General features: G+C 51.6%; 1 protein-coding gene across 1 annotated transcript; it reads right to left on the bottom strand.

The window, feature by feature from the left end:
* Positions 1-11,306: 11,306 nt before the first annotated feature.
* On the bottom strand, positions 11,307-21,371 carry GPX6 (glutathione peroxidase 6). The gene is made up of 5 exons (XM_039257584.1): positions 21,189-21,371; positions 17,951-18,104; positions 13,991-14,108; positions 13,400-13,499; positions 11,307-12,016 (listed from the first exon to the last, which is right to left on the bottom strand). Exons 1-5 carry the CDS (start codon positions 21,273-21,275, stop codon positions 11,810-11,812), a joined length of 666 nt encoding a protein of 221 aa, XP_039113515.1. The 5' UTR covers positions 21,276-21,371; the 3' UTR covers positions 11,307-11,809.
* Positions 21,372-26,086: the final 4,715 nt, after the last annotated feature.

Genomic DNA, 26,086 nt, shown 5'->3' on the forward strand with positions numbered 1-26,086 from the left:
ACCTGAGAGCCACCCTGAACTCAGTCGGCCTCATGTCACTTGGCCTGGGTGGACGGGCCGCTTACACCGCGGTTTTCTCCAGAAAACAGGCCGGCTGCAGGGAGAGGCTTCTCTCCCGCAGGATGCACCGGGGGCCGCAGAACAAAGTGTCAGGGGCTGCAGGGGCAGACGAAGGGTTTTGCATCATCCGGAGAAAGAGGGTCAGAGAGAGCGGAGGCTACGCAACCCGCGGTAAAGACCACGACCAGGCAGGACTATGTGTAATTTGAAGATAAGCGCAGGACTTGCACAGAGTAGCTGGTCCAGGGCCACCGCGGACCGGCCTGAGGCGCCTGCGGCTCCAGGCCCGGGACACGGAGAGCCGCGCGCCCAGGGCGAGCGGAGGCGGCCCGGGTCAGGGCCTCAGCGGCAGGCGGCGGCGGGCCGGCCCGGTTCCGGAGCTCAGCCGACGTCCGCGGGAACGACCTCGCAGGGGGGCCTCTCGGGAGGCGTGCGGGGTGAGAGCCGCGAGGTCAACCTTTGAAACAGCCGATGAAGAAAAAGAGCCGTTTGCTGGCTGCCTCCCCGCACCTTCTGTCCCCTCGGGTCCTCTCGGCAAGGTTCCGAAAATCAGCTCGCCAAGGATGGCAGGCCTGCTCCGCTCCAACGCCCCCCTGTGGTGGCCCGCCCCTCCCGGGTCACCCCTGCCCCCCCAGGTCGCACCCCTGCGGTGACCCGCACCCACCCGGGAGATCGCGCCCCACGGTGACCCGTCCCCACCCGCTCGGTGAGGGGCCTCCAAGGAGATCGCATTCCCGCGGTGACCCGCAACCCCTCCCCAAGGTCGCACCCCCGCCGTGACCCCCTCCCCGAGTTGCACCCCCACAGTGACCCTCACCTCCAAGGTCGCAGCCCCGCGGTGACCACCCCCCTTCGGCCTGAGGTCGCACCCCTGCGGTGACCGCCCTCCTCTCTGAGGTCGCAGCCCTGCAGTGACCCTCATCTCCGAGGCTGCACGCTCGACCCAGAGGGCACGCGGTCGCGCAGCGCGGGCAGGAGGCGCGATGTCAGAGCCAGGCCTGGGACTGGAGGGTCTGCGAAGCGGGGGGACCTGGTCGGGCCAGGACTGGGGGCAGCGGGGGTGGTGGCTGGGGGGCCGGGACGGAGGTGGGGGTCGAGTCGGGGCCCCACCTACACCGCGCGAGGGGCTCACGGCCATATTTCGTTCCCCGGCCGGGCCCCCCTCCGCACCCCCAGTGTCCCGCGGCCGGGAGGGGCACCGCGCTGCTGGGTCCTGGCGGTTGGCAGAGCTCAGGTCTGTTCCGGTAGCTGCGGACACGGGGGGGGTGGGGGCAAGGGGAGGTCCAAGCACACGGTTCCGACTCTGCGCGGGTTGAAGGCTGTGGGGCTCTCGACGCCGGGGCCAAAGGGAGCGGGTGATGTGCACGGGGCCTCCTGGTGTGTCTCCTCAACACTGGAGATGGCTCTGAAAGAACCGTGTGTGTGTGTGTGTGTGTGCGCGCGCGCGCGTGTGTAGGACAGGTGTCTAAGCGGCCCAAAGCGCTGGTGACGGCTCTGGTGTCACGCAGATTCGAATCCTACCCCTCCAATCACTTCGCGTGCAGAGGCCACAGCGAGGTTCTGGGACCGCCCCGCCCCCTCCCCCACCTTCTCCAGATTTGAGGGCTTGGCAGACACAAAGGCAGTTTGTCATAATAAACTAAGAATTAAGGTCCAATTAAAAAATAACAGGAACCCCAACTTTCCCCCCTATTTCCTCCTTGTGTTTTGTGTCTTTAGCCACTTGGGAGTCCCAAACGGTAGAATTTTATTTTTGTAAATCGATGATACGTTGTATAGATAACATTTTGCGGTGGCCCAAGCCCGAGGAAGTGTCAGCACAGACCCTCCCCACCCTCCCACCCCTCTCTAAGATTCAGCCTCACAAGCAAATATTTATTTTTGTGCTTCCTTTCAGGGACATTTTGTGTTGTTTTTTGTTTTTCTCACTTAAGTGCAAGCGGATGTATCATCGTCCCCACTTTTTATTCAAACTACAGTGTATCAGACACTCTCTTATGCACCTAAACCACTTCCAATATACTGCAGTAATTCCCCTAGGAAAACACCAAGAGCCCCTTTTCCTGGCGGAGTGTCCGCTGAAATTACCCAGCCAGTCGCTTTGCCCCGAGGACCACCGCAGGTGGCAGCAAGTGTGCATATGAATCGTTCACGCGTTTGTGCCAAGTTCCTGGAGGTGGAGCGGATGAAGATAGCAAGGGGGCAATTTTCGTGGACCTTGCCTGGTAGCCGTCCCTAGGTATTCATGCCAAAACTCACACCCCCCAGCAACTTCTGAATTCTGCTCTCACCCTCCCCCCACCCCACCAAGCAGAATTGATTGAACAGTAACATTTAGCATTTGTATAGTGCCCACAACTGCTGAGTGTTCTCTATCTCTACGTTCCTTGACATTTAATTTCCATAACAATTCCACGAGGATATTAGCATATTTACCCCTTTGTAACTGAGAAGAAAATGGGCCTTTCAGTTTAAACGGCCTGCCTAAGGAGAACAGAGAGAACACTCAAGATTAGATATCTATGGGGGCGCCTGGGTGGCTTAGTCGGTTAAGCTTCCGACTTTCGCTTCGGTCATGATCTCGCGGTTTGTGGGTTCGAGCCCCGCGTCGGGCTCTGTGCTGACTGCCAGCTCAGAGCCTGGAGCCTGTTTCAGTCTGTGACTCCCTCTCTCTCTGACCCTCCCCTGCTCACGCTGTCTCTCTCTCTCTCTCCTAGGAATAAATAAAACATTAAAAAAAAAAAAAAAGATTAGGTATCTATGTCTGCATCAAAGGATTTTTGGGGGGCTAGTTTGAGAGGTGAAAAGTATTATGTCACTATAGCTTTACTTTGTCCACGCCACATCTCCTCAATATTATAAGACTAAAATCTTCTCAAAATCTTTCCTTTCTAAGAAATGTCTATTAGAAAATTTATCCATTTTCTTTTTTTCTGGTAGGTGACTGGATTTTTTCTTTGATACGTGCTATCTCTACATTAGAGAAATTGTGTGTGTGTGTGTGTGTGTGTGCGCGCGTGCGTGCGTGTGTGTGCACATGATGAACTGTGAAGAGTATTTTTGGGTCCGTTACTCATCTGTCTTTTCACTTGAAAGTTTTTTTTTTTTTAATCTAGGCAAACTATTTTGAAGTTCACAAACTGAGGAAAAATAGACATTACTCACCAAACTGAAGTGTTATGATTATGGAGGGAGGAGAGAGGTTCTGGATGCTCTATTTAGCCAGAAGTCCTGAGACCACAGTTTACCTTCGTAAAATAATGAGTCTGGCCATTAAAGAAAAAACCTCGGACTCCTGGAGTGAGTTTTGTTTGGTGCTGTTGAATTAATTATTCTTGCTGGATTCTTACTTAAGATTTTGAGATGTTGATCTTTAGATGTTAGAATTGAATTGTTCTCACTTGATTTATTTTCTTTTGGGTGCTATTTATATGAGGTTTTGGTGGCCCTGACCAGTGCATTGGGCAGTTTTCTGTTTCTTATGTCCTGGAACGGTTTTCAGCCCACGGGAATGACCTGACCCTTGGTAATCCGAAGGAACTTGCCTTAGGAATGAGTGCTTCTCAAAGTGGGAAGAGGTCGGACACCTTCTTCATTTGCTTCTCTGGTTGCCATTCCGGGCGAATGTTTGTCCTACCATCTGTGATTCTTGGTTTATTTGTTGAAAGATAATGATACTAAAAGGCTAACTGATCCACTGTGTCTGTGGTCCTGGTATAACTCCTGGCACCGGCAAGCTTCAAGCAGTGTTGCTCATTATTATTTTCACATCAATGTTGGTAATTTATATCGTCCTAAACTCTGTCATTCATGACACTTAGGTCATCAGATATGAGTATGAAGTTGTAAATATATTTGATTTTTGCTTAAAATATCTCTCATCTGTTCATATATCTACTCTTTCATTACTAATTTTGACTTCTGATTTTATATTTTCCTTTGATTAGACTTTCCACTGGGTTGTATTTTGGTTTTGTTTGTCAAGAATACTTTCTTAGCTCTCTTAGCATGTAGACAGTTTTTCTTTATTAATTTCTCCTATTTTCAGTTGGTAGGTTTTATGGTCTCTTATTTACTTCTTAAATGGGATACTCAACAATAATTCAGTCATTTTTAATCTTACCCATATTCTTTTAAAAAATGCATCTGAGGTTATAAATTTTTCCCACTGACAGGCTTTAGTTACAGCCTAGTGGTAATGATATATGTTTTCTCATTCTTTCTACATAGCCTTCAGTATTAGTTTCGATTTTCCCTTTGAGATATTTTTAGAAGAATTTTATTTTTAAGCAAAAATTTTTATATTTTTAAAACTATATTTTGATTCTGATTTGACCCATATTTTCTAGTACATTATTTTCTTTTTTTTTTTTTTTTTAACAATTTTTTTTAGTGTTTTATTTATTTCTAGGAGAGAGACAGAGAGAGAGACAGCATGAGCAGGGGAGGGTCAGAGAGAGAGGGAGTCACAGACTGAAACAGGCTCCAGGCTCTGAGCTGGCAGTCAGCACAGAGCCCGACGCGGGGCTCAAACCCACGAACCGCGAGATCATGACCTAAGCCAAAGTCGGACACTTAACCGACTAAGCCACCGAGGCGCCCCTGTTTTCTAAATTAAAAAAATATTTTGACAGTTTCTTACTAGACCAATATATAGTCAAGTTATGACATTCCACGGGCAATTTTAAAATGATACATTCTCCATATTGGGGAAATAATTTGATTGTATTTATCAGGTTAGTTTTATTGATTATTTCTAAAGTTTCTTATAATACTTATTTCTTTGTCCATTGATATTTCTTGGACTGAAAATGGTAAATTAAAGCCAATTATTAATTGTGCCTTTCTATTTGTATGAGTTTCTGCTGAATGAAAATTGCTGCTTTATTTCTTTGAGCATAAGATTAAAAGAATCTTTGTTTCTCCACTTGTAACTTTTAGCATTTTTAAAACAATGGCTTTGAAATTTTAAAATGCTGGAGGAAGTTGCAAGCGAGATTTTGAGCAGACCTACTGTGTGCTTTTGTAGAACAATTCTAGGGGCAATGGGGTCTCTCATTCTGGCCAAGAACTTCCCGGAGACTTGAATAAAATGTGTTTCTAACCTGAAAATCTTGAGTGAGCGGGACAATCATCCTTTCAATGTTGATATTTTCTAGGTTCTTTCATTGTCTTCCTTTTCCCAGACATACTAAGCGTCAGACTTCAGCTTAGGTCATGATCTCATGATTTGTGGGTTCGAGCCCCGTATCGGGCTCTGTGCTGACAGCTCAGAGCCTAGAGCCTGTTTCACATTCTGTGTTTCCCTCCCCCTCTCTCTGACCTTCTCCTGCTCATGCTGCCTCTTTCTCTCTCTCTCAGAAATAAATAAAACATTTTAAAAAATGGGGATGGGGTAAAAAAAAAAAAAAAAGAACTTGATAGCAGATACAGAGGCATGGCTTCTATAGAACTTTGCAAATTAGAAATATGTGTTGAAGCCAGAAGATACCCTTAGAACACAGTGATTGATTATAATTTATTTTATTTTATATTAGAATTGTATTATTTAAAAAATTTTTTGTTTACTTATTTTTAGAGAGAGAGAGAAAGGGAGAGGGAAAGAGAGAATCCCAAGCAGGCTCCACACTGTCAGCACAGAGCCTGACGCAGGGCTGGAACCCATGAACCATGAGATCATGACCTGAGCCAAAGTCAAGTGTCAGACGCTTAACCTACTGAGCCACCCAGGTGCCCCTAATTTTATATTAGAATTTTAGACTATTAAAGTCATAAATTATTTTCTCCCCTTTGTTGTGAAATCACTGTTGGAAACTCAGTTTTCCCTAATAAAGGAATAGAGAAATTGCTCTGCCGAATATCACATAGTTTTGATTACCATTTCTACTCCTTTCTAAGTAACACTCCTGTTTGTTCAGTCATATAATCCTTGTATTCCATGTGTCTTTAGTGTGTCTTCCAAGTTACTAATGTATTTACTTGTCTATATTTAACACAACTTACGAATTCTGCCTGTCTCACCAGCAACTTGCTTATTAATTGTCTATACTCTGCAAGTCCTGTGTGTAGGAAACAGAGCACCGTCATGACCACAGGCACATATTCGTTCAGGCTCCAAGATCACTGAGAAAACTCGAGATTGCAGGGTTAAAAATAACCGGAGAGGACTTGAGTGAAATGCTCTTGGGAATGTGGCCTGTTCTTTCGTACACAGATAGGGATATTTTGCCTAAGGGAAGCCAGCAGTACACAGTTCACACCCCCTTTGTGTTTCACCCTGCCAAAAAGACTCCTGTCCTATCTCGTTTTTCTGCTGAGACCAGTCCTGCACGGTGTTTACAAGATGCATTCAGTGCCATACTTCACTAAGCTCTTGTAGTTAATCATTGTTGATTCATATCTCTGTGTAGGTACATACAATGATCCAAAATAAAGCTCGGGACCTCGGGCTGTTGGCTCAGGGTCCCCTGTGCCTCACTATACCGTCATCTCTTTCTCAGTTCCTTCGCCGCCCTGGGTCTCCGATCTGTTGAGGTTGACACCTATAGGTTTTGCCTTTATCTCATAAGCTACTAGCTTACTTACTATCTATGTAGGCTTTATCCATCCAATGTGCTTTCCCATTTTCCATATCAGATATTATCAAATAGCATAGTGACCTCATGTTCTGTGAGCCCATCAGGCTGAGCATTCTGTACTTTTAGACAGGCTGCCAGGGTCCTGTCTGCGAACGGTCCCGAGGTCCTGGGGGTGCAGACAGAGCTCGAGGCTCAGGCTGTCAGGGTTAGTGTGTGAGGCTCAAGGTGTCAGAGTATCAGGTTCTTCAAAACTGATTTGTCAGGTGATTCTCAATTTCAGCTCCTACAGATTTGTCTGCTGGAAGCAAAGAACAGAAACAGGGCAAACTGGAAAGAGAGAGAGAGAAAAGATCTGAAAAAAGAAAAGATCTCTAGTCATCTTTTCTTTAGTCCCTCTGAAATTGTAATCTAATTATAATTAGCCTAGGTGCCTTAGTCCGTTAAGCATCCAACTTTGGCTCAGGTCATGATCTCATGGTTCGTGGGTTCGAGCTCCGCGTCGGGCTCTGTGCTGACAGCTCAGAACCTGGAGCCTGCTTCGGATTCTGTGTCTCCCTCTCTCTCTGCCCCTCCCCACTCATGCTCTGTCTCTCTCAAAAATGAATAAACATTTAAAAAGTTTTAAAAATTTTTTAAAAATTAAAAAAAAAAAACTAAAAATTGGTATGAGCTGTATGTCTTTCTTCTAGGTGTGCTCTGAGGTGATGAAATGGTTTGCATAGTGTCGAGGCCACTGCGTTTCCGAGGCCAAATGGTGTCTGAAAGAACTGAAAGTATGTTGTTCTTCCTTTTTAGAAGAACAAAAGGGTGGGCAGTCTGTGTGATTTCACAAGGAAAACTGGGGTGGGGAGAGGGAGGGGAACAGAATCTATCAGGAACTTCCCAGATTCAAATGATTCTGACCTGAAACTTGAGGAAAGCAAGAGAAAATTCTGTAGTCAGAGCAGCGGGTGAGGTGGGCTGGCAGGCGGGGTGGTGAAGGCAGAAGAGAAGGGGAGACTTTTCCTGGGCTCCAAACCACAACGCATGTCTGAGTCTTTGGGAAAATAAAGGAAAACTGTTTTGACTTGTTCAAAAGACTGAATTTAAGACTTCTGCAACAGAGCCCACAGTATTGCAACCGGGGAGCCAGACTGAACACAGCCCTGCACACAACAGGGACACGTGGGGACTTACAGCCAACACGCAGGGTGCGGGCAGGGGGCCGGACACTAATGAGACCTAGCAGGAATCTTGGTAAAGCCTGGCCAGCGTCAAGTCTTCATTGAGAAGGGGGATCGGAGGAGCCTGACCAAGGTCTGGTCAAGGAGGAGGTCTGTCAAATGACACACCTTGAATTTGGACCCACATGGAAACCACAAAGGTCAGGGACTGAGGGCACCTAAAGCCAGGAGTGGGGTGGGGGGCCTGAATGGTCCATGTCAACCCTGGGGTCTTAGGAAAACCTACTGGCTGAGTGGGGGAGGCAGTGGCGCTGAGGCTGAGCAGAGTAACCACGGAAAGTGCAGGGGAATTTCTCATTCATCTGTGTCAAAATGCCATCATCTTGTGCAGCGCCTCCATTCCCCGGGGCAGGGGTCTTCAGACTCTGGCATGTACTAGGATCGCCTGGATGACTTTTAAAAATACAGATTGCTGTTCTCACCCCCAGAGTTTCTGATTCAGTAAGTCTGGGAGATATCTAAAAACTGCATTTCTTTTTAAAATACTTTTAATATTTATTTTTTGAGACAGAGAGAGAGTGGGGGAGGGGCACAGAGAGTCAGACTGAGGATCTTAAGCAGGTTTTGTGCTGACATCACAGAGCCCAACACGGGGCTTGAACTCACAAACCACAAGATCATGACCTGAGCTGAAGTCTGCCGCTTAACTGACTGAGCCACCCAAGTGCCCCCTGAAAACTGCATTTCTAACAAGTTCTCAGGTGATACTGTTGCTGCCAGTCAGGAGACATGGCTTAGAGAGTGAATTCTCTATGGATAGAGGGTGAGAAAGGGAAAGCGCGAGTGGGTGAGGACTCTCTGGGGGGGTCCCTCTGGGTGATGATCTGGGGGTGGTAAAAGGCAGTCGCCACGGACTTACTCAGGTTTGCTTTAGTTGGATGGTGCGCCACCCCCGCCTGTGGGTCACAGCTGCCCCTCCAGCCCAAGGAATCACCTTACCTGGAGGTTGTGCCCCTGGGGACTGGGGGCAATCCCACAGCCGCTGGTTGACTGACCTGAGTTCCGGCAGGCCGGCCCTCTCCCTCCAAGGTGGAGTGAGGATAGTGTGCTGTATCCTGAGGTGAATCTCCAGCAGAAAACTTGCATTGTCTTGCTTCCTCTGCCCCATCTGGCGTCACTGGTCCCTCTGACACCACTCAGTAAGTGACATGTGTTCGAATCCCGTCCTCAGTCCGCTTCCTGGGAACAGAAGCCAAGTCAAGGGATATTTATGGGACCACGGGATGAGATCTACGCCCTCTGGCATGGACTCTGGCCCTCTCTTTCTCAGATTTGGGGACTCCAGCTTCCAGAACGAACAGACGCTCCCAAAGCCAGGAAGTCCAGCGTTCACGCAAGCCTCTGGGAAAACTGGCCTCCACGCGGGAGCTCCTGGAGGCGGCTGTGTTGGGGCCTGGCCTCCAGGAGTGGCTGTGCCCGACTCGGCGTAGGTGGTTAGAGGGTCTGAATCCTGGTTCCCTAGACTTTGGACACCCCCCGCCTGCCGGGGGATTCTCCTCAAAGGTTTTGTGGTCAGCAGAGCAGTACTCATCTCCGACGCCTGTTAGGTGGCTGGTGGGGTAGATGCCTGTGTAAACACTGCTTTGGGAATCAATTCGCTCAAGTTTATCTAATTTGCATGATAGTTTGTGGGAACTTCTGGTTTGAAGGAAAAAACTCAGCAGCAATAATAGAGCCGGTGAAGTCATAACGATCACCACGACGGCAACAGTAAGGTTCTAACTGCCCTAACGGACCCAAGAAGGTCTCGCTCTGGAAGGTTCTGTGTGAGGCTTTCCCAGGGGACCATGATCGGTCACAGGGGTCGGTGAGGAGGGGACAAGTGGGCACTTTCTCTCCGGATCCCCCCGTTAGAGAGACTTACGCATTCTCCTCGTCGTCGCCACCATCATCTGGGACACCTGCCCCCACACCTGCCCCCACACCAGCTCCCCGCCTCCGGTGGCAGGAGGCTCCCCGCGCCTCTAGTCTCTGATAACCTGGTCTCTGCAGGGTCAGCCCCTGGGGGGCGTCACGGACGAACCTGCATTTTCCACAGCTGCCTCAGGATGGAGCTTCTCGGAGACACTCATCACCACCGGGGGGGGGGGGGACGGGGGGGGAGCCGAGCCCTCTTCCTTCGCGGCTTCGAGACTTTTCCACGGAGCGTTGGCTCGCACACAGCCGCGCTCTGCTTCAGGCCGAACCGGAACCCCGTGTGGCCCCACCTCCTGCACCCACTTCCTGGGTCTGATGATCCTCATCGGAAAATAGCAACAGATGTGGACGCTTCCGAGGCCTCGCTGAGGTCCCTGGGGTTCTCGCATCTCTCACCGCGCCGCGAGCGGGCCCCGCAGCCCCTCCCCCTCCCCGTCCGCTGGGCGACGCCTCCGGAAGCCTCCAGCCTGAGGTGACCGGAGTTTGCGAGCCAGAAAACACCCACGTGCCCGAGAACGTTTTCCACGAGCGTCCACGGCCTCTAGGGGGCGCAGCCCGAAGGCCGGAGCCGGGCACGGCGTCCCTCGGAGGCCGCGAGCGGGGGCCGGTCCTCCCCCAGGCCCGCGTGAGCGCGGGGCTTCCTGGGCTTGGGGACAGCCCGCTCCTTCTGGACGCTGGGGTCCCCGGTCCGAGCGCCCCCCGCCCCCCGGCTGTGCCCGCTGGCAGGGCGCTGCGCCCAGGGTGGGCCGGGCGGCTCTGCCCGCGCGCAGCCGGCTCATCCCGCCTCACGGTGCCACCGACACTGAAATGCCCTCTACGTTCCAAGTGCAAAACAGTATTTAAAGCGCAAAAAACATGTGAAATGTGTTCAAAGTAATTTTTGAAAGGGAAAGAAAAACGGCTGTTTTTGACAAGCCCCTCGTTTCCGGCGTTGGGCCGTCGGTGCTACCGGAAAGGGCGGCCCGCGCGGTGACCGAACAGCCGCCGCCCCGCACGCTGCTTGCCCCCTGACAGGGGCGACGGCTCCTTATCCTTCTCTCCCGTTTCTTCCTGTGTTTTTACATTTTTAACTGTGAGCAGGAATTTTACGGAATGTCTGTGTCTTTGGAGAGAAGTGGGGCTACCTCGCACGTGGGCCCCCAGGAGCCCCCCCCACCCCGCAGCGGGAGGGGGCGGCTGCCTCGGCGAGGTCCGCGTCCTTGGTCACAGCCGCCAGCCCCGCCCGGTGTCTGGATGGGCAGGGAAGCATCTGGAATGCGTGTGGGAAACACAAAACACGGAGGGTGTGGTATGGGGGGCAGGGTCGTGACCGGGGCAGGGAGACACCTCGGGAAACCAGATGCTGCAGAATTTCCTTTATTTGAGTCAGTGATGAGAAGGGGGGGCTCAGGGGCATGACAGAGCTCCCCCTTCGGATGAAGGGACACCTCTGCCCCTGTGCGATGGCCAGAACCACTAAGGGGCAGGAGCCAAGGAGCCTTGGGTGGGTCCAACCCTGAGGAGCGGGGGGGGGGGGGGGGGGGGGGGGGGGGGGGCGGGGGCCGCCATCAGGGAGAGGCCCCTCCTCCTTTGCCCTGAAGAGTCTGCAGGGGGTGGGGAGTGGAGGCCTCATTGCGGACAGGAAGAGCCTCATACCTAGGTCTATCTTTAAGGACAGGAGAGGTTATGAAGGGGATCTTGGGGGTCTTGCAGCCAGTTCCTGCTTTCTCCAACCCTCCAGGATGGGGAAGGGCAGACGCAGAACTTCCGGGGCTCGCCTTTTTCTGGAATGTTGGGCAGCCTGAGCCATCTACCCTGAAATCTGCTTTTCCTTTGCAATGCAGTGGAAAAACCCTGATATTTGGGGAGCAGACAGTTGGGGAGATAGGTTTTCCTTCAACACACACACGAGCACACGCACACAGGCACACGCATATCCAGGAGGGTTTGGTCACACGCATATCCAGGTGGGCAGGCATGTGGAGTAAAGACAGAACCACCATGTCCTTTAGGTGGGAGGCAGTGGCTACTTCTGACGGCTTCTGGCCCTTTCTACTTGGTTTTCAGCTGCTTCAGGTACTCCAGGATGTCTGACCTGACGGTGCTGACGGGAGCCTTGTGGAACCAGCGCATGACAGGGACCCCGTCGGGCCCCACCAGGAACTTCTCAAAGTTCCAGCGGATGTCGTGGACCTTCATGGGCTCCCAGAACAGCTGGTCTCGTGAGCCCAAAAGATCAGAGGTTGGCGGGCAGGAGTTCTGGAGCAGAGATATGAAAAAACGGCTCTTTTTTCCTGCTTCTGTGAGGTCCAGTAGACTCTGGGACCCTAGAGTCTACTCACCATCCCATGTGTCAATATATGAACCACCTGGCCTGCCCGCAGTGAACCAGACGGTTCTATGCAACGCCATCAATACAACAACCAAGAGCTAGAGAGTATGGGGGCGCCTGGGTGGCTCAGTCAGTGGCGCATCTGATTTCAGCTCAGGTCATAATCTCACGCTTGTGGGTTCAAACCCGGTGTTGGGCTCTGTGCTGACAGTTCAGAGCCTGGAGCCTGCTTTGGATTCTGTGTCTCCCTTTCTCTCTGCCCCTCCCTCAACTCATACCCTGTCTCTCTCTCAAAAATGAATAAATGTTAAAAAAAAAAAACGGGGATATGACAAAATATTCCTCCCTTCCCAGTCCGCCCCTCCCGTGATTATATCCTGGTGCTTCTAAAATAAAAGCTTCTATTTTCTTTGCTAAGTCCTATCATTTCAGTAGCTTCAGTTTTCTTAGCTGAAAAAATAAATTATTTGGTTTAGAGTTGTGGTTCCCAGAGTTTGGGGCTTCCCAGGCTGGTCAAGGTTTAATAACTATTTTATTAATAGTTATTGTAGAGATTAATGTAGAATAACCAACATCTATTTTGACAATAAGAAAAATCAAAATTCTACTTAACTATAAAATTTTAAATTAACATGTTTAAAGTATTAGTTCAAAGAAAAATCATTAGTATCACCGTTTTTGAGCAACACAAGTGGCAATTTATAGGATTTAAGCAAAATGAATTTAATATCAGAATGATGGTCTTTTATATTCAATAAGATGAGCTTTTCAAAAAAACTCCCCACTTTTTTTTTTTTTTTTTTTTTCCCCAGTTTGCAACGGATGGGTGAAAATTTCAACCAGGACCAGACTTTTGTGGCAGACCGGCATTTGGGAACCAGTGGCCTAAGGGCACCTCGGTGGTTCTGTGGTTTTCTGTGGTTCTAACACTCGGGGATGCTAAGACCAGTTACCACCCAGCACTCTGTGTTATGTATCCCCTGTCTGCCTCCCTGACTGGAGAGGAGCCCCCAGGAGGGGCGGGGCCCTATTAGTACCTTTGGACTCCCTGTGGCAGAGCTCCCCACCCCTGCAGGTATTCCATACATGACTGCTGGAGAGAGAATCACCGCCACTCAGTAAGGGGCACTAGTCCACGTCAGATCTGTCACAGGCCACAGGTTTCGGGTGGTTGAAGCTCAAGCCTCACAATGGATATTGCCACGATTCATGAACTTATCTAGGCATTTCTTTCCAAGGAGTCCAGCCTCAATCCTAGAAAAGAGCCCCACGCTTCCAGGACATCTCCTGCCAGGTGTATGGGCGCTCACCTTCAGGAAGGTAAAGACCTTCTGTTCGTTTTCTCCATTCACATCCCCTTTCTCAAAGAGCTGAAAACTGGGGACAAAGCCGCCACCTGGGCGCACGTACCTGCAATGAACAGGATGTCCCCAAGAGGGCCCAAATTAGGACAGGAAGGCATGGTGATGGCCACCATAACTCCGCCACAAAGGGAGGTTAGGATAAAGAGGGAGACACGGAAGACCGGGAAGAGGAGGAAAGAGAGGTCTCTGGGAGTTAGGACGTCATGCTTGATGGAGCCAGTGGACACTTCCAAGAAAACTGGAAAGCACTAGTGTAAGTTACGGTTCCCGACTCCGTTCCATTGCCCACACTCCCGCCGTCGCCCTGTGCTTCTTTCCCATTAGACATTCCCCGAGTGTCATCATCAAGGAGCTCAAGGCAGAGCGAGTGCTTGAGCACGGCCAGCAGGCAGGTTTGCACGCGAAGCTTCACAACGATGTTCTTGGCCCCAACGACCCACCACCCACCCTGGAAGTTTCCAGAGGCAGTGGGTCTCCCGGCGGAAGGAGGGAGGGGAATCCTGGTGGGTCTCTGCAGGCTCCCCAGCAGCCACTCACTTGAGCCCTGAGAGGATCTCTGAGTTCTTTCCTGGTTCTTGTTTCCCAAACTGGTTGCAGGGAAAGCCCAGCACGACCACGTCTCGATGCTTCAGCTCCTCCTGAAGTGCGTTCAGCTCTGTGGGAGGACAGCAGCATGGGTAGCCTGGCTGGCAGCCCTACCCTGAGCGGGGAAAGGGTACGACCCATTGATCCGGATGATCTATTGACCACGGGAACACACTGAGGGTTATGAGGGAGCAGTTCAAAATTACAGAGACTGAGGAGGCAGAGCAAAAAGCCGGAACAGAAGTTTCCAGAATCAGACCCAACAGCTGCCATTGTTCTTGTGCACTTGTATCCATAAGTGGCCCCTCTGTGCCATCCAGGGGGGGCGCTTATTAGAAAGCACTGGTCGGTTAGCCCTGGGGCAGGGCCTGCGTGATTCTGAAGGGAAGTAAGATTTAAACGCCCCTGCTGGCTTGCTTAGGGGTGGATTGATGGATCAAAAAGTTTCAAGGAAGGGGCGCCTGGGTGGCTCAGTCGGATGAGCGTCCGACTTCCGCTCAGGTCATGATCTTACAGTCCATGGGCTGGAGCCCTGTGTCGGGCTCTGTGCTGACAGATCAGAGCCTGGAGCTGCTTCAGAATCTTCATCTCCCTCTCTCTCTGCCCCTCCCCTGCTCATTCTCTGTCTCTCTCAGAATAAAATAAAGACAGAAAATTTTTTTTTTTTTAATTTTCAAGGCAAAGGCAAACAAAGTGGACAAGCTACCCATCACCCACGATGCCCCATCACAACGACACACCTGACACCCAGGCCTCCTCCCAGGAGCACTCTCTGGCACTGTCACCTGGGCGCAGAATTCGGAGCCTGGTTCCAGAGCATTCTCTACCCTCTCGTCTACGCCATTCCCTTGGACTCTCACGGGGATTCCAGGCCACAAACTCCTAACTGCTGCCAGGAAGCTGCTGACCTGCGTGTCTAGACCCTGCCAGTATCTCATCTCAGCCCCTGGCAGTGTCGGGTCCCCATTACCAGGGCCAGCCGGTCCACTCAGGCTCCGCTCTGTGCTGTGATGGTGTCTCCCCCCAAACCTCCCAAGTGACAGTGCCTTCCTGTTTCTGTATATTTCTTCAGTGACTGTCCGTACTCACCTTCCTCTTTGACCCTCCAGAATATTTCCTTCCTGAGGCAGAAACACCCACCAACCCTGGTTCTAGTCCTTCAGCAAATTCCTTTAACTCAGTTTCCCTCATCTGGAGTAAAATTTGAAGGAGACACTCTTTAAGATACTGTGTACTAGTTTAAGAAATTATATCCCAGCAGCAGAGTGGAAAACTATGCCTTCGAATAAATGAAGAAATTCATCATGTACTGATACAAAATAACATCCAAGATGTTTGATTATATGAAGAAGCAAGGTGCAGGATTGCATGTAATTGTCTATTTCTACAGGAGAGAGACAACTGCCTGCATAGACATTAAAGATTTATGAAAATGTGCACTATAAACTGATGGCACTGGCTTCCCAAAAAGAAAGAAATGGGGACGTTTTCACTGTGAAAGACTTTTATATCTTTTACATTTTGAATGTAGTGAATATAGTCCCTATTCAGCACAAATTTAAATTAAAACTAAACAATTAAAAGCAGATTCTCATTTCATGCAACTGTTGTTTATACATCACAACTTTGCTTTTTTTTTTTTTTTTTAACTTAAGTAGGCTCCATGCCCAGTGTGGGGTTTGAACTCACAACCCTGAGATCAAGGGTCAGAGGCTCTACCTCTGGGCCGGCAAGGTACCCCTATATATCATAGCTTTTAAACTTACTGTATTGTTTCAAATTTAACTGTCTGAGGGGAGGAAAATCTCTACTTGCTAAGTGATATTAAACTGTTATTTAGGCTTGTATAATTAGATCCTGACATGTTATAAAACTTAAGTAAAAATTTAATCTGTAGCTTTTCAGGTTTTTCCCTGGGCTGATTGTACATTAAAAAAATAATAAATATAGGGGCGCCTGGGTGGCTTAGTTGGTTAAGCGTCCGACTTTCGCTTAGGTCATGATCTCACGGTTCGTGGGTTCGAGCCCCGCGTCGGGCTCTGTGCTGACTGCCAGCTCAGAGCCTGGAGCCTGTTTCAGTCTGTGACTCCCTCTCTCTCTGACCCTCCCCTGCTCACGCTGTCTCTCTCTCTCCTAGAAATAAATAAAACACTAAAAAAAAATTTTGGGGCGCCTAGTGGCTCAGGTTAAGGATCCGCCTTCGGGTCAGGTCATGATATCACACTTCATGAGTTCAAGCCCTGCGTGGGGCTCTGTCCTGACAGCTCAGAGCCTGGAGTCTGCTTCGGATTCTGTGTCTCCCTCTCCTTCTGCCCCTCCCCAGCTTGAGCTCTGTCTCTCTCTCTCAAAAATAAACATTAAAAATTAAAGTAAAATATCAAAATTTAGTGAACCATGTATCTTAGAGATGAGGTTGCAATACACTTAAATTTAAGTGGTGTTAAAAGAGGAAATTCTTGGGGGGGCCTGGCTGGCTCAGTCAGAAGAGTGTGAGACCCTTGATCTTGGGGTTGTGAGATCTACATGGGGTGTAGAGATTACTTAAAGGAAGGAAAATAAAAGAGAGAAAGTTCTTGGATTTCTTATTATTGAAGTTCCATTAAGACAAATTGATGGGAATAAAAGAAAAAAGGACACATCAATGGGACTTTATATTTAAATTTTTTTTTAAGTTTATTTATTGAGAGAGAGAGGCAGAGAGAGGGAGAAAGAAAGAATCCTAAGTAGGCTCCACACTGACAGTGTGGGCCTCAGTCTCACAAACCATGGGATCATGACCTGAGCTGAAATCAAGAGTCGGATGCTTAACTGACTGAGCACCCCCAGTGCCCAGGCCAGGAACCTGGGGAATTTATATTTTTGATCAGTTGAACAGACACCAATGTCAACACGTGGAATATTTTTCTTAAAAGCTCTTTGTGTATTGTTTTGATTCACTTCTTTGTGGCGTTTGGTGCAATTAACTTTTTGAATTAATCTTGAAAAAAAAAGCATTTTAAAAAAGCAGAAAACTTTGGTGTGTCAGAAACTGCAATCCATCTAAAACTTTAACCTTTCCTGGACCCACAGGGACCCCAAGCTCTTCCCCATGATGCACAGACAGAATCCACCTCTGCGGTGGCAGAAGGGCGGCCGGGTTTGGAGCTACCACGTCAAAGGTCACCACTTAGAAAACTACATCTCCCTCTTCTCCATCACGTGGTGGTGCTGAGAACCCAGGAGTGTTTTCCTTTTTTTTTTTTTTTTCAATTTTTTTAATGTTTTTTATTTATTTCTGAGAGAGAGAGAGAGACAGCGTGAGCAGGGGAGGGTCAGAGAGAGAGGGAGACACAGAATCCAAAGCAGCCTTCAGGTTCTGAGCTGTCAGCACAGAGCCCGACGCGGGGCTCAACTCACAAACTGTGAGATCATGACCTGAGCCGCAGTCGGACACTTAACTGACTGAGCCCCCCAGGCGCCCCTACGAAGACATACCTTACTCACAGTCACAGAACGGTCCCCATTTCCTCATTCCTGACAGCATCCAGTTCAGAGCAAAGCTATCCCTGAATCCTTCCCCAAAGCACCCAACACAAGCCCAGATTCTCAAATAAGTTCTTTCTAGCACGTTCTTACTGAGGAGCCCCATGGTTCCCCACAGTAAATGTTCCTCCCCAGGGCATTCAGGAGCAAACCACCTTCTGGGGTGACAGGTACGGTCCTGGTCGTCTCTGACTACGTCTTCGGGAGAATGTTATTTCTCAAATCTCGAGATAATTCTGTTTTGTCCCAGGGAGTAGAGCGGTGGCAGGACTGAGGGGGATGGACTCACATGATCACCACCCCCTCCTGCAATGACATATTGGGGAAAATTCTGGAATCATGGCCATCTGACAAAGCTGGTTCCAAAAGAATTAACACCCGCGTTCTTACCAGGGTACTGAGCTGTCAAGCCACAGTAGGAGGCCACGTTGACGAAGAGGACCGTCTTGCCCGCGAACTGCTGGAAATGGACGTAGTCCCCAGCACTGAGCGTGAGGGCGCCGAACTCGTAGATGGTGCCCGTCACCCCCGGATAGCAATCCACCTGGAATGTAACAAAAACACCATAGTGACGTGATAATTAGATAAACAACAATCCCCAACACCCGAGGACTTTTGCAAAGTGCTCGAAGGTCTTTCATGTACCGCGCAAATCTGAGAAGTGAAGAGACTGTTTGCAGCAGTATTTTTAGTTATGGCGAAGCCACCACTAGAATGTGTGTTTTATAGGTGAAATTCCTTTATATGTGTGGGGGGCCTGGCTGGCTTCCTCAGTAGAGCACGTGACTCTTGATTTTACGCTTGTGAGTTTGAGCCCCACATTTGGTGTAGAGATTACTTAGAAAATAAAATATTTTTAAAAAGCGTCTGTGTATGCGTGCATGTGTGCATGTGTGTGCATGCGCGTGAGTGTATACGTGTGCATGTGTGGTACAAGCTCTGTGTGACACACTAGCCGTGCCTGGAAGGTCATCACAAGTGTCCCCCGGCCTCTGACACCAGCATGCTAATGCGATGTTGCAATCACTCCAGCCCTTCTCAAGTTTTCTTAAGAGATCTCTGCGGCTTTACATCCATTTCTCATCTATCTATTCTTAAACTGTGATTTACTTCCCCCACAGCTGGGCCAATAACGAGCTCCGCCTCTGGGTCCCACGAGGCCGCTCCCAGAGCCTTGACAGTGGGGTGCCCGCCTCCTTGCCCCCTGCCACTCAGGCTCTGCTCCTGGATGAAATGGGAAGGGCGGGGAAGGAGCTGCCTGCCGACCAGCAGCCACGTTCCAGGCAGGCCAGGCCCCAGGGACAGGCTGAGCTGCTCCCGTCTGAGGAGACTGCACAGAAGCCAGAGGATTTTAATGATGGAAGGTGAGCTTGCAGGGATCTGGTCCGTAAACGATGGCCTGGAGCAGCAAGGAGATTGCCTGAGGGCGGGCTCCGAAGGGGGACAGCCACTCGCTGTTTTCATTCCCCCAGTCTGCAGCTGCTTCCTCACTGTCCTGGAGGAGGAGGATAAGGAGGGGGGAGGGGAGGAGGAGGAGGAGGAGGGGAGGCAGCGGCTGACCCCAGGCGGGTACCTTGCCTAGGTGTCTGGACATTCATCCACACGGGAGCACACGCATTAATCCAAACATCTAGGAACACTGGCCTCAGGAAGCCCCTGAGTTGTCATCTGAGCCCCAATGTTCCCGGGGCCTCCAACTCTGCTCTATGCAAAGCCCTTTCTACTATTTGCCTTTCTTGCTACTTAGTTAAAAAAAATCACATGGAGGGGCGCCTGGGTGGCTCAGTCAGTTAAGTGCCCGCCTTCAGCTCAGGTCATGATCTCACAGTTCATAGGATGGAGCCCCATGTCGGGCTCTGTGCTGACAGCTCAGAGCTTGGAGCTGCTTCAGATTCTGTCTCCCTCTCTCTCTCTGCCCCTCCCCTGCTTGTGCTCTTTCTGTCTCTCTCAAAAATAAACAATTAAAAATTAAGAAAAAGAAGGACAAGGAAATCCTTCCAAGGACTGTGATGTGTGTGCCTCTTGCCTTCATGCGACCTTACCCCTGGGGTAAGAGCTCCCAGCTTTTGTCCCTCACGGTGGGTATCATGCTGTAAGTGGGAAACAGAACCCCAAGAAAACTGTACCCTTGAAGGCTGGGTGAGTTCTGCTCCAGCCTGAAGGCATCAGGATACTCTAAAATACAGCCATTGTAGTCACAAGATGGCTTTCTAGAGCTGAAAGTCCACCCCAACCCAGGGGCAGTGGCTGCTATAGACCGCACACCTCCCACAGGCTGCCTCTTTTCAGAGAGGAGAAATGTGCTTACATCCACTACCAGTCTGGGCATTTTATATGCGTCATCTTACACATCATAGGGACCCCGTGACGGAGCGCTCAAAGTGGTTTGTGGACCTAGACAAGTCTCACCTGGGGACATATTAGAAATGCAAGTTTCTGGGTTCTCCCGAGCCCTGCGGACCCAGAAACTTTGTGAGTGATGGGAAAAGAAGGAACAAAAGCTGAATTTTGCTGCAGCCTGAAGTCTCCAGGCAGGGTTCCTAGGGCTTGCAGGTCATAACACTCCCACAGCTCCGTCCAGACTTCCTTTCATGCTTCACCACATGCTCTGGTTGGTGTGACTTCACTAACCATAAACTCCGCCCCTAGACGTGCCTTAGCAATCATCATCAAACATGGCCCCTGACAGACATACGGAGGATCTGAGGACTAAGGTCTTACAATAAATAGCCTTATGGTAGCAGCAGCTACCCTAGCTTCCGAATTCCTTAGACTCATGCTGTCCCCCAACCCTCATATAATCAGTCACCCCTCAGGACCCAGTGCAGCTATTTCTGCCCACGGGTCCTGTCCCTGTGCTACAGTAAAACCACCTTTTTGCACTGAAAACGTCCCAAGACTTTTTCTTAATGGTTCACGGGTGGGCTCCCATCTAGTGGGACCCAGCACCCTGTGCTCTGCCCAGCTGTCCGGATGACTCTCGCCCGGGGGTCCCTGCGCTTTATTCTCCAGCTTCTACAGGGGAGGGCTAGGCCAAGAAAAGGGATGTAACTGGTTTAAGGCCACAAGTGAGGCTGAGTTTTTGAATGACTTTGTCTGGTTTTAAAGTTAAGACCTGTTGGTAACTCAAGTCCCCTACGGAGTCCCCTGCCTGTGTCCTAAGACTCGCACACACATCTTTTACAGGGTGGCTGGTGACCTCCAGTGTGGGGCTCTCCCAAGGGCATCGGGCGCTTTGCACACCCCAAGACCTAAGAGCAAATCCTCTTCCTCGAGTCCCCCCACTACTCTCCCGCTCACCAGCCCACCTCCCCTAAAATTAGATCTGGCCAATAGCTACCCTGGCCTGTGTGTTTGTTTTATTACCCCCTGAACAAAAGACAAGCCCCGTTCCCTGACCCTGACGCCCCAGGTACATCCCAGCCTCAGCTAGCTCTCTTCCCTGGGTTCCAGCCCGGGGGCAGCGTCGGGCAGCCCCGGGCCCCCCTGCGGCCGCACCGCCCGGCAGGGGCCGCTGGGCGGGGCTCGGGAGACGGGCGCGGCGGCCCCGGGCGGGACGGGGTGAACCGCTCGCAGCCCCGCAGTCGTGGGGTGCCGCAGTCCGCTGGGCCCCCGACGGGACACTCACCCTCATGGCTGGCGGGGTCGGGGCCGGCTGGGCCAGGCCTCCCACGAACAGCAGGGAGAGGCACGAAGCCCAGAGCGGCGAGGCCATGGTGGTTGCGGGGCGCGCCGGGCGGCTCTGCAGGGCGCGGCCGCCTCGGCCCCTTTTGAGCGCCCGGGACAGGTCCGCGCGGAGACGCGCCCTCCAATCGCGGGGCGGCGCGCACGCGCGCACACACGCGCACGGACGCGCACGCCCCCGCCCTCCTCCCGCCCCCCTCCCCCCTCCCCCCTCCCCCCTCCCGCCGTCATATCCCCCCCGCCCGCCCTCGGTCCCCGCCCCCCTCCCGACCCCTGCCCTCTCCCTCCCTCCCCTCTCCGCCCCCCCCGCCCGCTCCCCCTCCCTCGCGTCCCCTCCTCCAGCGCCGCCCCGCTCCGCTCGCCCGGGCGCGTCCGGGAGACGACGACCCGCACCTGTCCCGCGCACGTGCCCGGCGGAGCCGCTCTCCGGGCCCGGGAGGTGCCCCCCCCCCCCCCCCCCCCCCCCCCCCCCCCCCCCCCCCCCCCCCCCCCCCCCCGGTGACCGCCAGAAGAGAAGCCGTCGCCACTGGACCAGAATCTGCTTTTTCAGAAACAAGAGCTTCACGTGGCTCTTGAGAAGCGCAGCCTGGAGGACGGTGGCCCTCGGTCCTGGGTCCCGACCTCCATCACCAACAGCAGCGCCGGCCGCGGCCCGAGTGTCCCCGGACAGGAGCGGCGGGGTCACACCTGCGGGGGGAGTCGCAGGCGAGGACACCCCGCACCGTGAGCCCCGCCCGCCCGCCGTGGGCTGCGGGCCTCCCTCCGTAAAGCACCTGCCCGCTTCCTCCGGAACATCTGTCACTGCGAGGCCCTAACGGACACCGGGCGGGAGGCGGCCGCAGGGGGTGACTGGATGAAGGGGCACCCCACGCCCTCTCCCACCTGCTCCCGTCGGTTTTCCCTGTGAACGGAGGTGCCCCCACCCCCACCCCCCGCCTCCGTCAGGTTCACACGCGGCCTCTGCTCCTGACCCCGAGGCTGGCGAACTCTCTGGAAAGACAGGCTTCCCATGGGCTCAGATCTCGGAGCTCTTCTCAGGGGCCTGTAACGTGGCCTGGTCGCTGACCCTTGATCCAGTCTTGCGGGTCCCTGGACATTTGCAGCAGCCACGCAGAAGGCTCCCTCAGGAGGCGCAGACCTACGCGCACTCCCAGGCTCTCCAGACCCTCCCCGCCCTCAGCCCCCAAATAATGGCCCAACGCAGACTATGAGGGGACTGTGAGGTGCCGGACACCATTGAGTTCAAGACCCGCGTGCACCAGTGACCAGCTCCTTGCGGCAGAAAAGGCTCATGTCTCTGTACCTGTTTCCTCATCGGTAATATGGGTATAATTAATAGTGTCTACCTGCTAGGGCTCAGCAGCGCTAACGACGATAAAGGACTCAGCCCAGTGCCTGACACTGGCAAGCAGCCATTCACACCCTCCTCCTCATGCCTGAGGAGACTGAGGCGGGAGAGAGGTCACGGGCGGGTCATGGTGAGATGGGAGCGAACTCGGGCTCCCTGTTGCAGGTCCCTTGGTCTTCTCCCAAATGGATCATCAGTTGTGACTAAATCCCCACCGTCTCTCACGTGGACATTTGCTCCTCGTGTAATAACGCCCTTGAGCGGTGAGGACTTCACCACAGATCATCATCGGCCGATGGCCCCAACCCCCAGCTCCCCCGGTCTCTGTCCAGCATTCCTGATGCACTTCTGAGCGCCTTGGGCCCGTGAAGGTGTGGGGCGCACAGCAGGACGCACCTGTCCCTGGTGCACCGGAACCTGAGTCAGGGCTCCATTTCCCTCCTCTCCTTCTGAGCCTGCATCCCTGACCTGCTAGCAGGAATTTAGCTTTCATCCGTCCCCTCGTCTCCTTCCTTCCAGGGTCTTCTATGTCCGCCTTCCTCCACACTCTGCCTCTGTCCTACGACTTTCTGGAGATCAACTTTGTCGACACCACTCTTATGTTGAAAACACTTTGGTTTCTCCCTCGTTCCTACACCTTTAATTTGAAATTCTCCTGTGGAGCACTCCGGATTTGACATCCGCCCAATTTCCAGGCTTACCCTTCCCTCTGTAAATGTTTTCTTTCTGGCAGATTGAACTGGCTCCATCACACCTATCAGGGTGTCGATTCTTGACATCTTCGGTAAAACCTGGACCAGTGCTTTGGGATCGTTCCTGAAAGGTTTCTTGATAGATTACTTACCTATTTTTATCAAAATAGTGGGACACAAGTTTATCAAATAAGACTTCAGAGGTAACTCTGAGGCCTGAGATACTAAGCAGGTCCTAAAGAGCTTGACCAGGCCTTGAACTGGACCCAGGATCGGGTCTGTTAAAGCCTAGGGCAGAAAAGGGTGAGACTCATCTGTTTGTCTCAATCACTGTTTCTATGACCTAGTCAGGACTCACAATTTACAGGACACCTTCAGGGGTCCTAAGGGGGGTAGTGATCTGCCCCAGGTCATAGAAGGGGTCCTAAGGGGCGGAGTGATTTGCCCCAGTCATAGGGAGGGGTCCTCAGAGGGGGACACAGATCTGGCCCAGGTCATAGGGTGTTGTGGGTTGAATTCTCTTCCCCCAAAAGACATATGAAACCCTAACCCCCCTGAACCTCGGAACGTGGCCTTGTTTGAAGATAGGATTGCTGTGTTGAGGTCATCCTAGAGGAAGGGGGCCCCTAATCCAGTGTGATTGGAGGTTTTTATAAAAAGATGCCTGTGGGATATCCAGGGGCTCTGTCGGTTTAGTGTTCTCAACTATTGGTTTCGGCTCAGGTCATGATCTCATGGTTCGTGGGATCAAGCCCCACTTTGGGCTGCTCACAGACATCATGAAGCCTGCTTAGGATTCCCTCTCTTACCCTCTCTCTGCCCCTGTGCCACTGACTTGTGCTCTCTTTCAAAAAAAAAAAAGTTACTTGGTTTCAAATCTAACTTTTTGTTTGATTTTAAAACTTACTTGACTTCTTTAAATCCACTAACAACACATATTGGGATTTTGAGAAGAATGATGATTTTGCTGTTACATTTCTGTCCAAGTTCGTGTCTACTACGGCCTTACCCTTGAGGATGCCTCAAGTCCAGGCTCATCCAGAGCCTTCACGAGGGCAGCTGGTCCCGGAACCGTGTCCTCTGGGGGCTTTGCCACCATTGCAGCGACCCCACCCTCATCTGCTCCTCAAGGTCATTCTCGTGTTTGCTGAGACAAAGGAAACAACACGCACAGAGGACCGTGTCTTTCCCAGGCAGAGCCAGTGTCCGTCATTCCCACCCCCGTGTTCCAGGGAGGTGCCCTGTGTCCACGCACAACTGCAGGTGCTGAGACCCCCTGGCAGCCAGGAGAGTTAACCAACCCGTCAGCCAGAGACCCAGCCGCCCCCAGAGTGGGCCTCACCCCAGAGTGTCTGAGAGCCTGGCCTTCCTCCTCGCTGGGAAGGAAGGGATGTGCCGTCTCACCAACACTGCAGCCAAAGCCCAGCTGTGACCTGGGCAGGGCTCTGGGCCTACGAGATGACCGCCTTCGCCGCCTGTGACACTTCGTATCTTTTCATATTTGTTCACTTGTTTGTTTGAGAAGGACTGAAAGAGAGCAGGGGAGAAGCGGGAGAACAGAGACAGAGAATCCCAAGCAGGCTCTGAGCTGTCAGCACAGAGCCCTTCGTGGGGCTCGAGCCCATGAATCAAGAGATCATGACCTGAGCTCAAATCAAGAGTGGGACACTCAGCCAGCTTTGCCACCCAGGCCCCCCGTATATCCACATCTTTTAAGAGGTGCAGACCTCTTGGTGATTTAATTTGACCAGCTCTCACCTTGAGAAGACTAGGAAGAGAAAGTATTGACTCGGAAACCTCTAAAATTTTAATTCTTGAATATTTTAGCTTCTTGAATTCACATATGGGCTTTCAGAGGCCCAGAAAGTGGAGTGATGGCCCCTCTGGCCTCGGGTAGCCTTACCTGAACAACAAGCACTGGTCCCTGCAGTCATCAGGTCAAGTCAGTGTGACAAAAGGAAGCTGGGAAGCTTCACTTCTTCCAGGGGATTCTCTCCACCAATGGTTCATGCCAGGTTCCAGCCTGGGAGGTCCCTGCAGCTCCCAGCCTTGGGGCAACTCAGCCTCTCCTCGGTCATGACCTGCAGGAGCAAAGTCAGTAGAAACACAGGCTGCGGAAGGGGCGCTGGAGCCGGAGTGGGGAGAAGATGGAGGAGAAATACAGAAGTGATGAAGGGAGCGGGCACCTAACGGGAGCAGAGGAAGGAAAGGGCAAAGTATGAGGGACAGAAAGTGAGGAGAATCAAGCTGTATTAACTCCCTGTTTACTAAGAATCAGGAATATTTAGATAAACTTTCTTGCCGTCACCAGAACAACCATAATGTTAACACTTTCTCTGGGTCATAAGGAAGGATATAAACACAGAGTAAAAACAAATGGCTCCCCGAGTTCCAGGCCTAGTACTATGTCCAGCTGGGACTCACCCTCAAGTATGTTCTCATCCCAAATCCAGACTCAGTGGTAACCTAAGTAATGGCCCTCGAAGATATCAGGGGTTAATCCCCGGAACCCAGATGTTATCTTATCTGGAAGACTTTGCAGATGTGATCAAGTTAAGGATCTTGGGATAAAGGGATTACCCTGGATCATCCTAGTGGGCACCAAATACAATCACACACATTCTTAGGGGCGGAAGCAGGGAGGTTTTGCTAAGACAGGAGATAAAAGACCATGGAAGCCGAGGCCGGAGTGGCGCCACGAAGGGGCCATGAATCCTTCTTTCAGTTGCTCTTGACCTGTTCCTCCTTCTGAGCCCTTGCCACAAACAGCCTTTAATATCTGTTTCTGCAACAGTGAGGTCA

The sequence above is a fragment of the Hyaena hyaena genome, unplaced genomic scaffold (genome assembly GCF_003009895.1).
Source record: "Hyaena hyaena isolate Hyena2069 unplaced genomic scaffold, ASM300989v1 scaffold_637, whole genome shotgun sequence".
NCBI classification, from domain to species: domain Eukaryota; kingdom Metazoa; phylum Chordata; class Mammalia; order Carnivora; family Hyaenidae; genus Hyaena; species Hyaena hyaena.

Excerpts from the sequence above, each read along its gene's own strand:
- GPX6 (XM_039257584.1), bottom strand. The coding sequence starts at position 21,275 with ATGGCCTCGCCGCTCTGGGCTTCGTGCCTCTCCCTGCTGTTCGTGGGA. Across the intron at positions 14,109-17,950 it reads CTTGACAGCTCAGTACCCTG|AGCTGAACGCACTTCAGGAG; the intron begins GTAAGAACGCGG and ends GTCCTCCCACAG. Across the intron at positions 12,017-13,399 it reads AGGTCTTTACCTTCCTGAAG|AACTCCTGCCCGCCAACCTC; the intron begins GTGAGCGCCCAT and ends TCTCTGCTCCAG.